This window comes from Pituophis catenifer, unplaced genomic scaffold (assembly GCF_029215685.1).
Source record: "Pituophis catenifer annectens isolate HBS135680 unplaced genomic scaffold, rPitCat1.0.hap2 SCAF_7, whole genome shotgun sequence".
In the NCBI taxonomy this organism is placed as follows: Eukaryota; Metazoa; Chordata; class Lepidosauria; order Squamata; family Colubridae; genus Pituophis; species Pituophis catenifer.
Window position 1 is genome coordinate 84042860 of NW_027256887.1, and position 16193 is coordinate 84059052.

The following is a 16193-nucleotide window of genomic DNA, read 5'->3' on the forward strand; positions in this document are numbered from 1 at the left end:
GCAGTTCGAATTTCACCAGGCTCAAGGTTGACTCAGCCTTCCAGCCTTCCGAGGTGGGTAAAATAAGGACCCAGGTTGTTGGGGGCAATAGGCTGACTCTGTAAACCGCTTAGTGTGGGCTGTAAAGCACCGTAAAGCGGCATATAAGTCTAAGTGCTATTGCTATTGTGTTAAAGAAAATCAGAAGGCTGAAGGCAGGGAATACAGGTAGTCCTTGACTTACAACATTCACTTAGTGACCTTTCAAAGTTATGACGGTGGCAGTGTCCCGGGGTCATGTGATCCCCTTTGGTGACCTTCTGAGAAGCAAAGTCATATGCGATAGCCAGATTCAGACCAATTTTTTCCAATGTTCTTTCTTAGGGAAACAGGGTGGAGAGTGAAACGTAAAACTATGAGCAGAGCTGAAACGAATTCCTATTATGCCCCACGATTGCAATATTCTGGATTCTTTTCTTAAATTGTAATGCCTAGAACTGTGATGGAGAACCTATGGCACGCGTGCCACAGGTGGCACACGGAGCCATATCAGTGGGCACGCGAGCTCAGCTCCAGCGCACATGTGCGCTCCGGCCAGCTGATTTTCGGGCCTTCCGGGCCGACCAGAAGTCAGGAAACAGGCTGTTTCTGGCCCCTGGAGGGCCTCCGGGGGGCAGTGGGGAAGGCTGTTTTCGCCCTCCCCAGGCTCCTAGAAAGCCTCTAGGACCGCCTTCTGCCACCGATAGCCTCCCACCGACCAGTACGCTCCCACAGAGAGGGACTCCTCAGGGTGCCGTCAGCCAGGCAATGTCGGCTGGTGACCCCCAGGGGGAGGGCCTTCTCTGTGGCAGCTCCTGCCCTCTGGAACGATTTGCCCCCGGAGATACGAAGGATATCGGATCTCCAGGTTTTTCGCCGTGCCCTAAAAACTTTTCTTTTCCATCAAGCAGGGCTGGCGTGAACCCCCCCCCCTTTTTAAAATTTTTTTAGCTTTTTAAATTGTCAAAGGGGTTTTAGTTTTCAATGTTTTAAATTTTTTGGGCCACAGTTATTTAATTCTTTTAATAATTTTAAATTTTGTATTGATATGTCTTTTAGTTCTGGCTGTGCACCGCTCTGAGTCCACTTGGAGAAAGGTGGGATATAAATTGAATTAAATAAATAAATAAATAAATAAATAAATAAATAAATAAATAAATAAATAAATAAATAAATAAATAAATAAATAAAAACGGGCCTACCGGGCCCACTGTGCCATCATGTGCCAAAAGCGGGGAGAGTGCGGGTGGATCACACGTGCATGCAAAGGGCGGCGGAGTGCATAGAATTATGGGTGTGGGCACGTGCATGGATGACCCCCCCACACTCCCCCCACTTTTGGCACACAATGACAAAAAGGTTAGCCATCACTGGCCTAGAATTTGAACTTCAGCCCTTCATATTTTGATGAAAAAAGCAACATTTTGACATTTCAATCCCAATCTGGATGTCTACGTGATCTAAACTGAAATGCCACCCTTCAACGTCCTTGGTAGATATAGAGTCAAGTCAAATATTCATGGTTTTTCCAAACTAATGGACATACGGACTCAACGAACACGAGATTTCATTTCAGCTCATCTCTCAAATCAGGCAGCTGCTGGGAACCACTGTGTGGATCAAATATCCCAATTTAATTTAAAGGAAATTAACAATGTATGCCTTCAAAACTCCTTACATATGGGCTCATTCTGAGACTACATAAATTGCTTCTAAACAATTTGGTGGGTTTCAAATTTTTTTACTACCGGTTCCGTGGGTGTGGCTTGGTGGGTGTGGCTTGGTGGGCGTGGCAGGGGAATTAATACTGTAAAATCGCCATTCCCACCCCACTCCAGGGGAAGGATGCTGTAAAATCTCCATTCCCTCCTGATCAACTGGGACTTGGGAGGCAGCGAATAGATGGGGGCGGGGCCAGTCAGAATTTTTACTATGGGTTCTCCGAACTACTCAAAATTTCCGCTACCGGTTCTCCAGAACTGGTCAGAACTTGCTGAAACCCACTTCTGCTTCTAACCAATATTTCATATATCACGGCACCCATATCTCTCAGAAGGCTTGCCAATAAAAGCTGCAGGGTAATTTATCAGTGTTTTAAAAATGTAAAAAGTTCATTAAACTTGAACTGGACACCAACAAATATATGTTTGTAAGATCGCCATCATCGTTTCCCATTTCCGCTGCATATATATATATATATATATATATATATATATATATATATATATATATATATATATATGAGATTTGTATCAGAACTGAAGAAGCTTCTTAGATGCAAAGCAAAATGTTTTCAAGGGAGAAAAAAACCCCAAGGAAGTCCAGTTGCCTTTTTGGAAAAATACCTTTGGGACGAACCTCTCTCCCCTTTGCATGCCAACTCTTCTGACTTAGAGATAAATGTAAATTCACTGGATATGAATACACCTTTTCAGCAAGGAATATGTCATGAAAAAAAGGAAAGATAAAATAGAGACTGGGTGTTCTTCTAACCTAACTCTTCTTCTTTCCCCTTAAACCTGGTTTTAACCGCTAATTTCCTTTATGTGTTTGTTGTGCCTTCCTTGTTTGAGTGCACCCTTGTTTAAAATCTATAGGGAGCTTCTCCCTATCTGCTGCCTCAACTCTAATGCATCTAAATTCCCCCTTTCCACTAGGAATCGGTTTTCAGTGGCTTACGCAGCTCAGAAGCCCTGGCTCTTGAATGCGACGGTGGAAGAAAACATCACCTTTGGGAGTTCTTTTAATAAACAGAGGTAAAGATTTTACATCGGTCTCTTTCTAACTACCAACAGTGACAGAATTCCTGAACTTTTTCTAGATTCAGCTGGGACTTGCCATTGCTAACTGGTGCAGTCACACGATGTTTTGCTTAACAGCTGCCTTGTTTAAGAATGGAAACTCCAGTCCAATTAGGGTCATTAAGCAAGGACGACTTTTTTTTTTTTTTTAATTTGATTTATATGCCGCCCTTCTCCGGAGACTCAGGGCGGCTTACAATGCTTTAAGCAATAGCCTTCATTCTTTTGTATATTTTATACAAAGTCAGCTTATTGCCCCCACAAACTGGGTCCTCATTTCACCTACCTTAGAAAGGATGGAAGGCTGAGTCAACCTTGAGCCTTGGAGAGATTCGAACCAGCAGAAATTGCAGGCAGCTGTGTTAATAACAGGGTGCACTAAACCCTTGTACTATCAAGGCTCTTATCTTAGAATTTATCTTAGAATTTAGAATAACAGAGTTGGAAGGGATCTTGGAGGTCTTCTGAACTGAACTGCCGCCGGAAATGCGTAAGATCTCCGACCTCTGTGTATTTCGCTGTGCCCTCAAAATTCTGCTGTTCCGCCAGGCCGGGCTATCAATGTAATGATTTTAAATTGGATGTTTTAAATTTTGGGAGTTTTAAATATGAGCCGAAATTATTTAATAATTTTAATTATTTTTAATTGATGTCTGTCTTTGTGCTTTTAATAGGCTGTACACCGCCCTGAGTCCTTCGGGAGAAGGGCGGTATAGAAATTAATTAATTAATTAATTAATTAATTAATTAATTAATTAATTAATTCATTCATGCATTCTAGTCCAACCCCCCCCCTTGCTTAGGCAGGAAGCCCTACACCACTTCAGACAAATAGCTATCCAACTTCTTTTTAAAATCTTCCATTGGAGCATTCACAACTTTTGCATAATTTTTTTTATTTTTATTTCTCATAAACATATTTAAGTGTACAGTCTCTTATCCATCATTAACCATTGATCATTCATCTTATCCTTTAACCTTCATTTTTATTTGTTCTGGGGCTGCTCTTTTACCATTTCCTCTTCTTTATTTTCACAACTTCTGGAGGCAAGTTGTTCCGCTGATGAATTGTTCTAACTGTCAGGAAATTTCTCCTTAATTCTAAATTGCTTCTCTCCTTGATTAGTTTCCACCCATTGCTTCTTGTCCTGCCCTCAGGTGCTTTGGAGAATAGCTTGACTCCCTCTTCTTTGTGGCAGCCCCTGAGATATTGGAACACTGCTATCGTGTCTCCCTTAGTCCTTCTTTTCATTAAACTAGACATACCCACTTTCTGCAAACGTTCTTCGTGTGTTTTAGCCTCCAGTCCCCTAATCATCTTTGTTGCTCTTCTCTGCACTCTTTCTAGAGTCTCCACATCTTTTTTACATCGTGGCAACCAAAACTGAATTCGGTATTCCAAATGTGGCCTTACCAAGGCATTATAAAGTGGCATTAACACTTTACGTGATCTTGATTCTATCCCCCTGTTTATGCAGCCTAGAACTGTGTTGGCTTTTTTGGCAGCTGCTGCACAATGCTGGCTCATATATTTAAATGGTTGTCCACTAGGACTCCAAGATCCCTCTCACAGTTACTATTATTGAGCAAAGACCCACATATACTGTACCTGTGCATTTTGTTTTTCTTGCCTAAATGTAGAGCCTTACTTTTTTCACCATTGAATTTCATTTCGTTAGATAAGGCCCAATGTTCAAGTCTTTCAAGATCCTTCTGTATCTTAAGCCTTATCTTCTGGAGTGTTGGCTATTCCTGCCAGCTTGGGGTCATTGGCAAATTTGATGAGTTCCTCATCTATTCCCTCATCCAAGTTATTGATGAAGATGCTGAAGAGTACTGGGCCTAAATCAGAGCCTTGGAGTACCCCACTGCATACTTCCCTCCATGTAGATGCAGTTCCATTGAGGACTACACATTGAGTGCAGTTGGTCAGCCAGTTACGAATCCATCTGGTGGTGATGCTGTCTGTATGTGTAAAGATAAATATTTCCCTGTCAATCATGTCCAACTCTCATCTCTGTTTCTGTTGTGGCTCCGTTGCCTGAGCCTGGGCTATCGACAGATGCAGACTCTGAGAGTGAGGGGGAGGAGTTGGCAAGGCCTCCCTCTCCAGGACCCTCCTCTCTGGCAATGCCTCCGGAGGACACCGAAGGCCAAACGATAGGCTCAGAGCCAAGCACATCCCCGCAGCCACAGGTGGACAGTGACAAGGAAGATAAGTGCTGGATGGACCCTCGACAGAGGCGCAGGGAGAAGCGTGCACAGCAGAGGGGAAGGCGTGCCAGAGATTAGCTGAATCACTGGACCACACCCCACAGGATATAAATGTGGGTGTGGTGGCCGGTTCAGTTTGTGACGAGCAAAAACTGGAAATACTCCATGATCTCTGCGTTACTGGACTTTGCCTGCTTTATCGGACTGCATTTGGACTAATCCTTGTATTATTGACACTCTGCCTGTTTTATTGGAATGCTGCAGTCTAATCTTTGTTTTGTGTGAGTAAAGTCTGAATTGGCAGCTAGCCACTGGGTTGCTGCCAGCTTTATCATCAAAGAGTTTTGTCGTGTGGCTTAACTCCGGGCCATCTGTGGGTGTGTGTGCGTGGTACGGGGACAGAACAGTTTCTTGGCTGAGGGACCCCGTGTTGTCTGAAGACAATTTCCATGATCATGTGGCCAGCATAGCTAAACAGAAAGGCTCATGGAGCTTTGTTACCTTCTCACCAAAGTGGTCCTTGCCTTTTGCATGCTTTTGAACTGCTAGAAGAGCAGGAGCTGGGGCAAGTAATGGGAGCTCACCCCATTGCCCGGAGCTCAGGGGTCTTGAACTGGGGCTGTCAGCATCTCCAGCTGACAAGCTCAGCAGGGGTGGATTCTAAATTTTTTTACTACCGGTTCTGTGGGCGTGGCTTATTTTTTGGGTGTGGTTTGGAGGTCATGTGACTAGGTGGGCATGGCTAGCTGGTCAGAGTCATTTCTGGAAGGTCCTCGCACTTACGACCAGTCCTCGCACTTACGACCCGACTCATTTGTTTGCTTTTAACACTGATCAGCTGTAGGGCGGCCCTTTGAAGCCCCGCGGCAAGAGTTTAAACAGTTTTTTTCCCTCTAGTCATCAGCTGGGACTCAGGAGGCAGCAATAGATTGGGGGTGGGACCAAATAAAAGGTAAGAATAACGTGGGGGGGGTGAGGGGGGTGGGAGGGCGGGGGGGGGGGAGAACCGGTTTGGTGACGTCATATCGTCACCGCTACCGGCTCAGCCGAACCGGACCAAACCGGGAGGAACCCACCACTGAAGCTCAGCATCTTTAACCACTGAGCCATCGGGCCCCCTGGATTACAGATAGTCCTCAATTTAACAACATTTAGTGACCATTCAACGTTACAATGGCACTGAAAAATGTGACTTATGACTTGCTTTTCACAAGTAGCATCCCCACAGTCAAGTGATCAAAATTCAGATGCTGGGCAACTGACTCATATTTATGACGGTTGCAGTGTCCCACGGTCATGGGATTCCCTTTTGTGTCCCTTCTGGACAAGCGAAGTCAAAGGGGAAGCTAGATTCACTTAACAAGCGTGTTAACTAACTCATCAACTGCACTGATTCACCTAACAACTGTTAAAGAAAGAAAGGTCGTAAACGGGGCAAAACTCACTTAACCAATGTCTCGCTGAACAAGAGAAATTTTGGGCTTAATTGTGGTCCTAAGTGTATTTGTAGCAACAACCATTTCCATCTCGAAGCCATGAAATCTGTAGGGATAAAATCACCGACAATAGCTGGTGTCTTCATTCAATTTTTCTTTTCTTTTCATCTTAACAAGATTGGATGCAGGCCAGGGCATCCAGAACAGTGGTGAAATCCAATTTTTTTTACTATCGGTTCTGTGGGCATGGCTTGGTGGACATGGTGTGGCTTGGTGGGCGTGGCAGGGGAAGGATACTGCAAAATCTCCATTCCCACCCCACTCCAGGGGAAGGATATTACATAATCTCCATTCCCACCCCACTCTGGGGCCAGCCAGAGGTGGCATTTGCCAGTTCTCCGAACTATTCAAAATTTCCGCTACCGGTTCTCCGAATTACTCAAAATTTCCGCTATCGGTTCTCCGGAACCTGTCAGATCTGCTGGATTTCACCCCTGATTCAGAAGATGACAAATCATCATACAAGCCAGTCAGTACTAAGACATTCTTTTAAAGTCCCATCCTTCCCTGCAAATTTTCTCTAAACTATATCCCCCCTTGCCTCGTAAAATGTGAAGTGGTGAGGCAATGCATTTGCTAAGATAACCTTTCCCTGTTTGCAGACTCTGTCAAATGCTCTTGTAAGACTCTCTTCCCTCCCCTCACCGCGTTCTCTGATCCTAGAAAGTGTTTTCCAAAAAAGGAAATAATGAAGTGGAGGATGGGAAAACATCTGCATAGTTCCTGAGAGGAAAACAGTAAGAGTAGGTTAATATAAGTAGTCCAGTACTATTGATTTAAAACTTAGTGCAACTGATCCTAATTCCTGATGAGCAGTGGTGGTATTCACTTACTTTCCCTACCGGTTCGCAAATGTGAGCATGCGCACCCATGTGCTCGCTTCACTCGCATGCACCACTTCCGCGCATGTGCACGGCCTTCCGCGCATATGCTCTGCTTGCACACATGCCTTCCATGCATGTACCCCGCCTCAAAAACATGCCTAAATAGGATGGCATAGAGTTGGGGCGGGTGGATGGGCCCACCCGTGATTTCTTCTACCGGTTCGAGTGAACCGGTCCGAACCGGCTGAATACTACCTCTGCTGATGAGGGTTATCAGTCATAATAAGGGAGCTGAGGCTGAATTTAAAGTTTATGATATCAGTTCCAAGGGGGAAAAAAAACTGGAAAGAAGGGAAGTCATACATTTAAAAATAAAGACTCATTAGAGTACTTCTGCATGAATGCTATCTACACAGGAGATGGTTTCCGATTCCCAGACTCTCCTTCTGCACAAAAATTATTTTGCTGCCTGCCCGTCCACCCTCTTTTCTTTTATTCCATGTTTATGTTTAATTTCGAGGAGGGGAGAATCAGAAGGAATATAACTGTTTTTTAACATTTGGGAATCACAAATCCTTTTTCCTAAGTCACCCAGAACATTACCCTCATATCCTGAACAGAGGTGGGTTTCACATAATTTTACCACCGGTTCGCCATGTACCGAAAATATGAGCGCGTGTGCGACCTTCCACGCAGACGCTTTGCTCACGCACACGGCTTGCACGCATGCACACGGTTTAGAAAATGTGGCTAAATAGGATGGCATAGCACCAGGGCAGGTGGGCCGCCACTACCAGTTCGCTCCAAACTGGCTGAATACCGCTCCGAACCGGCTGAATACCACCACTGATTCCAAACTTCAATCCTGGCTCACACAACAAGCTCTGATTGCTTAATTCATCCATGTCATGGGTTGAGACAATACATGAAACCGTAAACTCAACATTCAGGCTTCATTAAGCCACCCAAAAAAGACCCAGGTTGAAACAAATTGAAATTAACCTGTACAAATGTTAAGCTCTTTGTCTGACTTAAAGGTAGTCTTCAACTTACAACCATTCATTTAGTAACCATTCAAAGTTGCAATGGTGCTGAAAAAAAGCCATTTATGACCGCTTTTCACAGTTACGACCATTGCAGCATCCCCATGGTCATGTGATCAAAATCTGGATACTTGGTAACCGATTCATATTTATGATAGTTGCAGTGTCCCGGGGTCATGTGACTATTTTTGCAACTTATGACAAGCAAAGTCAACGGGGGAAACCAATTCACTTAACAACCATGTTAGTAACTTAACAGCTGAGGTGATGCTATGTCATGTAGTTTTACAAGTCAGCTTAACGCATTGTAAGCCGTCCTGAGTCTCCGGAGAAGGGCGGCATATAAATCAAATAAAACAAAAAAACAGCACCCAGAAGCAGACTGGGAACCAGTGCAGGTCACGGACCATTTAAAACAAGGTTTCTCAATCTTGCAACTTGAAGATAGGTGGACTTCAACTCTCAGAATTCCCCAGCCAACATGGCTGGCTCAGGAATTCTGGGAATGTTCTGCCCCGGCTACGGACCCCAAAGAACGCAGCACACACAAAGTCTGTAGAAACCTTAGTTTACTAAATTAAATCAGTCTTTTTCAAATAAAGGCTGTTAATTAACTTTCTTAACAGCCTACAAGAATCCAAAGAATAAATAATCGTAATCTTACTATATTTGGCAGAAAGCCCAGAAACAATTTGCAGGAAAATGATAAGAGAACTAAGATCAGGACATGAAGAAGAGTGAACGAAGTTGTTCCCTGCAAATTGCTTCAGTCGGTGTTCCTCCTTAAATAGGCTAAGGGAGTGGCCAATTAGCCCCAAGCCTTACTCTCGAGGAGACCTCCTCCTGAGGAGCCACTCCTGCCTTTTGGCAGCTCTGCGCGCCCGTGCATCGAGAAGAGGCTCCTCCTCTTCTTCCTCTTTACTTATAGGAGCTTCTGGAGGTTCTGAAGGCCCTGGCTGAATCCCCGCCTCTGGCACCACATCTTCTCCAGCCTCCTCACTGTCTGACTCAAGTGCCAGCTGCACAGGCTGCTGGCACAGCACCACACCAGCCTCCTCGCTGTCGGAATCAGCTACGAGCTGCACAGGCCGCTGACAGGCCACAACAGGGAGTTGAAGTTCACAAGTCATAAAAGGGCCATCGTTCCCCACCCCTGTTTTAAAACCCTTCAGTCTTCTCTGGACCTCATGCTTTGTTTCTAATATTTCTTCCACAGGTACAAAGCTGTGACTGATGCGTGTTCTCTACAACCTGATATTGATCTGTTGCCATTTGGAGATCAGACAGAAATTGGAGAAAGGGTAAGTTAAGAAGGAAGTTGCCATTGCTATTTTTCGGACACTCCTGCGCTATTGGGAGACCTGGAGTGTATCCCTGCTATTGTTCAAGCTACCTGTGGATGTCAGGTTGATTTTATGTGGTCCCCCTGCAGGAGATCATTTGAGACCTAGGATCCAACTGGATTGAGGCAGTGTATGTATTTAGTTACAAATTAAAAAATGCCTCTTCTTTGTGGATCAGGGGTGGGGAACTATGGTCCTTTTATGGATTGTGGACTTCCAGAATTAGAGTGGATTATAAGAGCCTGGCAACCATCAAGGTCATCGCTGCAGGTGCTGGAGGAAGAGATGGACTGTTCCATAACAAAAGGGGATCTCATAACTGGACAATGTGATCACCTAGGGGTAGGGAGAAAGAGAAAGTATTGTTTAACTAAGCAAGGCTTTGCATGGGAAAACCAGAGCTGGTTTTGATTCTTCAGTACCAAAATGGTGTATCCAATAAAGTTTTACTTTTGGGAATTCAAAGCTCCCGAGAATGTTTCCTTTTTTTGGGTTCACTAGTTGGACTGTTGACACCCTGACTGGAAGGACAGATACTAAAGCTGAAGCTCAAATGAGGCCACCAAATGAGAGGGAGGACTCCTTGGAAAAGACCCTGATACTAGGAAAGATGGAAGGCAACAGAGAATGAGATGGTTAGATAATCTCATCGAAACAATGGATATGAATTTGGGCAAAGTCTGGAAGACAGTGGAGGACAGGGGAACCAAGGGTCAAAAAGAGTCAAAAAACAACAACTCAACAACAACAATCCCTGCTAATATGCCAAGATCATCTTTATCCTCTTTTAGACTGTTCACACTTTAAGTTTGGTAGCCAACAACATTGAGATTGAATAAACCAATGTCATATAAATTTAGGAAGAAGTTTAGTTGTAGGATGGTTTTTTTAAATAGTTATTATTAATAGTTTTTAAATAGTTTTAAATATTTTTTCAAGGGCTTGCCAGTTAAAGATGCTGCAATGTTTGGGCAGTCGACTGAAAATTATGGTTTATTATACCCTTTAGGGAATTAACTTGAGTGGAGGTCAACGGCAACGTATCTGTGTCGCTCGAGCACTCTACCAAAACACCAACCTCGTCTTCCTGGTAAGTAGAAAGTATTTAAAAGAGGCAGAAAGCACTTTCAAACCAGGAGAAAGGAGAATCTAGGTTTCATCCAAAATGCTTTAGATCAATGTTTCTCAACCTTGGCAATTTTAAGATGTGTGGACTTCAACTCCCAGAATCCCCCAGCCACCCATGATCTTAAAATTGCCAAGGTTGAGAAACACCGATCTAGATTACGTTTTCAGCCTGTTCATTGGAAGCAGTTGGAGGATGATTTGAAGACAGGCATGAATGCAGAATGCAGGTAATCCTCAATTTACAAGCATTTTGTTGTGGCCTGTTGGCCACCGCCCCCCCCGAGCAGCCGAATCAGAGGAGGAGGAAGAGCAGGCATGGGAGTCAGAGTCAGCATCAAGGCAACCTGAGAGCTCCGAGGGGGGAAGAGGGAATGGAGCTGGCAGAGAGAGAGAGGCAGAGGCAGAGCCTGGGCCATCCATCAGCCCTCAGATGGAGAGTCAACAGTCCCCAGGACTGGAGGTGGCTGATGAGGAAGAGGAGGAACAGCTGGGTCCAGTGCCTGACGTGCAGATGCACAGAAGGCAGAGGAGAGGAGAGCAGTGGAAATATGTGGGCCGATCCTTGGGAAGGAAGAGCCACCGCTGCTAGCGAAGCCCCACCCTAGCTCTGGGAATAAAAGGCAGGGAGGGGAGATAAATAGATGTGGCAGACAAGTATTCATCTTCCGGATGGACTTGTTAGACTGCATTGAGAGAGAAACTTTTTGCCGGGGCTGCCAGCATTCCTAATAAAGGAATCTTTGACTTAACTTCAGAGGGTTTGTCGTGTTTGGGGAGCTGGGTCAGAACACATTTGTTTAGTGACAATTTGAAGTTACAATGGCAAAGAGTGACCTACAACCGGTCCTCACATTTACAACTAATGCAGCAGCCACATAGTCACGTGATCAAAACTCCATGCTAGGTGACTGGCATGTATTTGTAATGGTTGCAGCATCCCATCGCCATTTGTGACATTAACCTTTTGTTAATTTCCTATATGGAATTCCAGGATGACCCATTTTCTGCCTTGGACATTCACCTCAGTGACCACTTAATGCAAGAAGGTATCCTGAAGTTCCTGAAAGATGACAAAAGGACACTCGTCTTAGTGACTCATAAACTACAGTATTTGCCACATGCTGACTGGGTAAGATGGATGGATGGATGGATAGATGGATGGGCAGAGAGCGACAGAGAGATAGATAGATAGATAGATAGATAGATAGATAGATAGATAGATAGATAGATAGATATAGACAGACAGATAGACAGACAGATAGACAGACAGACAGACACAAGGATGGATGGATGGATGATGGATGGACAGATAGAGCGACAGAGCAATAGATAGATAGATAGATAGATAGATAGATAGATAGATAGATAGACAGATAGATAGATAGACAGACAGACAGACAAGGATGGATGGATGGATGGATGGATGGGTGGATGGATGGATGGATAGATGGACGGACCGAGATAGATAGACAGATAGATAGATAGACAGACAGACAGACAGACAGACAGACAGACAGACAGACAGACAATTATGGATGGATGGACAGTCACAGCAATAGATAGATAGATAGATAGATAGATAGATAGATAGATAGATAGACAGACAATTATAGATGGATGGATGGATGGATAGATGGACGGACATAGATAGATAGATAGATAGATAGATAGATAGATAGATAGATAGATAGATGGATGGATGGATGGATGGATGGATGGATGGATGGATGGATGGACGGACGGATGGTTGGATGGATAGACAGATAGAGCAACAGAGCAATAGATAAATAGATAGATAGATAGATAGATAGATAGACAGACAGACAGACAGACAGACAGACAGACAGACAGACAGACACAAGGATGGATGGATGGATGATGGATGGACAGATAGAGCGACAGAGCAATAGATAGATAGATAGATAGATAGATAGATAGATAGATAGATAGACAGATAGATAGATAGACAGACAGACAGACAAGGATGGATGGATGGATGGATGGATGGATGGATGGATGGACGGATGGATAGACAGATGGATGGATGGAGGGAAGGACGGACGGACAGACGGATGGATTGACCCAAAGTCCTCCACCTGGCTTTCATGGCCAAAGAGGGACTGGAATTCTCCCAATTTCTAACCCACTAGACTAAAATGGCAATATGACAAATACGTCTGTAGTGATGAAGACAAGGGTAAAGGATTTGAGTAGTTTTTTTCAAATCCTACTTGTATCTCCTGCATGCTTCTAACTCTATCACTGAGCTATGGGTTTCAAGTAAAATGCGAAGACTAAGGACGGGGGCAACATTTTGCTTCATCAATTGGGTACAAATCGATTCCCACAGATGTGGCACGCTAGCAGGAGTCATGGATGAATGAAATGTAGGTTGGGTCTCCAAATTCATCCCTTCTGGACAAGTTTCATGGCTGAAAGAAAGTCTTTCATTACTGACAACTGGAAAAGAAGGCAACTAGTTAAAAAGACATCCTTGGTAGAAAAGTGATGTTAAATCTATGATGTGTCCTCTCAGGTTTGTTATGTGATAATAATAAAGTGTGTTGATTTAACACACTAATGCATAGACTCTTAATCTCCCAGAATCTCTGTAGTCTGGCATCATGGGGCAGTTGTGAGGCCAACAAGGTCAGCACTGGTAGATGGATCCAGATGCATCCCACCAGAGCAGGGGTGTCAAACTCAAGGCCCACAGGCCGCATCCATCCTGAGGGGTGCTTAGATCTGGACCTGGAAACAGCAAAGGACTGGCCTGCATCCCTCCCGAGCTCCATTTTCACTGGCAGAGGGTTGCAGGCAGTGATGATATTCAGCCGGTTCTATCTGATTTGGATGAACTGGTAGCGGCGGGAGGCTCCGTTCACTCGACCGGACATAATCACATCCCGTTTTTTATTATCTGCACATGTGTGGAAGGCCCCTGCGCATGCACAGAGGCCCTGCGCATACATGCACACTCACATTTGCGAACCAGTAGCGAAGGTAAGTGAATACCATCCCTGGTTGCAGGAGGCTGTCGCAGCAGAAAACAGAGCTCGGAGCCCATTTTCACTGGCAGAGCGCTTGGACTACCATAGGCGCCCCGAACAAGTGACGAGCTGGCCCTCTCCACGCTGCCCCCCCCCAAGATCAAACTCAATCCTGATGCGGCCCTCAATGAAATTGAGTTTGACACCTCTGCACTAGAGTTTTTATAATCTGACCCACAGATAGATTGCCAACAGCCTAATTAGGCCAATATTTATGAAATAGCTTTCATGATTTCTTTCTGAAGTGTTTGACACCCATTGATAGAAGAGAACATTTGTAACTCGGCTGCAAACGTTCTCTTCTATCAGCTTCCTGCAAGGAGATCCAATCGGTCAAACCTAAAGGAAATCAACCCTGTGTCAAGATGGAAACACTTTGCTTCTTTCAAACCTAACTCTTTTCAACTTGCCAATGAACTGGGGGGGAGGGAAGGGGGGGGAAAGAATGCTGAGAATGTGTGTGTGGGCTGTGAAAGCCTGGCAACCATCAAGGTCACCACTGCAGGTGCTTGAGAAAGAGACGGACGGTTCCCATAACAAAAGGTTGTCTCATAATTGGACAATGTGGTCACCCAGGGGTGGGGAGAAAGGGAAAGTATTGTTTAACTCAGTAAGCTTTTGCGTGGGAGAACCAGAGCTGGTTTTGATTCTTCAGTACCAAAATGATGTATCCACTAAAGTTTTACTTTTGGGAATTCAAAGTTCCTGAGAGTGTTTCCTTTTTTGGGGGTTCACTAGTTGGAACAGCTGATTCCTTTTTAATTCTTAGATCATTGCCATGAAAGACGGCACTGTTCTTCGAGAAGGGACCCTGAAGGACATCCAGATTAAAGACGTGGAGCTGTACGACCACTGGAAAACTCTCATGAATCGTCAAGACCAGGAATTGGAAAAGGTAAATATGAAGGGCGGGAAAATGAAGGCCTGGTTTGATCCATACATGGTGACATTCGGTGACATTTCTACCCAAATCTTATTCATTGGAAGTATCTCGTTTTTAATCTCCGACGACCTGTGAAGGTTGCGGTGTTCACACACCAAGAAGCAAATTCAAGTCCACCATTGTCAGCTGAAATGCATGCGAGCACTAAAGTTGTAAATTGCCGGTATAATAGAAGAGCTGTCCACTATGTTGTCAGAATATATACAATCTCTTTGCTCCCTTGGCTGGACATCATCTTCTTCAGACTTTTTACTCAATCTCAATCAGTATAGAGCTGGAAGGACCTTGGGGGTCTTCTAATCCAGTCCCCTGCTCAAGCAGGAGACCCTATACCTGTGATGGCGAACCCATAGCACATGTGCTGGAAGTGGCACGCAGAGCCATCTCTCCGGGCACACCAGCCATCACCCGTCGCTCTTACAGGTTCATGCACGTGGGAATCCTGGAAACAGGAAGAGTAGCTGCAAGAAGCAACGGGTGGAAACTAATCAAGGAGAGAAGCAACCTGGACTTAAGGAAAAATTTCCTGACAGTGAGGACAATTAACTAGTGGAACAACTTATTTATTTATTTATTTATTTATTTATTTATTTATTTATTTATTTATTTATTTATTTATTTAATTTCTATACCGCCTTTCTCCCGTAGGACTCAAGGCGGTGTACAGTCAAGAAAAATATAGATACACAAACATCATAAAATTGCTAATTAAAATTATTACTTAGTTTGGTCAATTAAATAAAACCCAGAATTAGATAACATTTTTAAAAAATCATTCACATGTTCATATGTTTAGCCCCGCCTGTAGGAACATCAGGGTCTTGAGGGCACGGCGGAAAGCACGGAGATCAGGGATATTCTGTATCTCCGGGGGCAGTTCATTCCAAAGGGTTGGCGCCCCCACAGAGAAGGCCCTCCCCCTGGGAGTCGCCAGTCGGCATAATTTGACTGACGGTACCCTGAGTAGTCCCTCCCTGTGAGAACGAACTGGTTGGTGGGAGGCTATTGGTGGCAAAAGACGGTCTCGTAGGTACCCAGGTCCTAAGCCATGGAGCGCTTTAAAGGTGATAACTAACGCCAGCTGATGTTTGTGCACACATGCACGCCAGAAACCGGAAGACTATGTGGCCAGTGCACATGCATGCACCGAAAACCAGAAGATCATCTTCCCAGAGCGTGCATGTGTTGCTCCCGCATAACCAACACTGCCTATACCATTTCAGACAAGTGACTGTCCAGTCTCTCCTGGAAAACCTTCAGTGATGAAGCACCCACAACTTCTCATGGCAAGTTGTTCCACTGGTTAATTGTCCTCACTGTCAGGAAGTTTTTC

At 44.5% G+C, this 16193-nt stretch overlaps 1 protein-coding gene across 5 annotated transcripts in view; it reads left to right on the plus strand.

The window, feature by feature from the left end:
* The window catches only part of ABCC9 (ATP binding cassette subfamily C member 9), a 117816-nt gene that overhangs the window by 51544 nt on the left and 50079 nt on the right, over positions 1–16193 (plus strand). For all 5 annotated transcript variants that reach the window (XM_070946596.1, XM_070946592.1, XM_070946594.1 and 2 more), the window contains 5 exons: positions 2676–2774; positions 9613–9697; positions 10749–10829; positions 11859–11996; positions 14687–14812. In XM_070946596.1, the coding sequence (XP_070802697.1) occupies positions 2676–2774; positions 9613–9697; positions 10749–10829; positions 11859–11996; positions 14687–14812 (529 nt within the window). The remainder of the gene's footprint in view (positions 1–2675; positions 2775–9612; positions 9698–10748; positions 10830–11858; positions 11997–14686; positions 14813–16193) is intronic.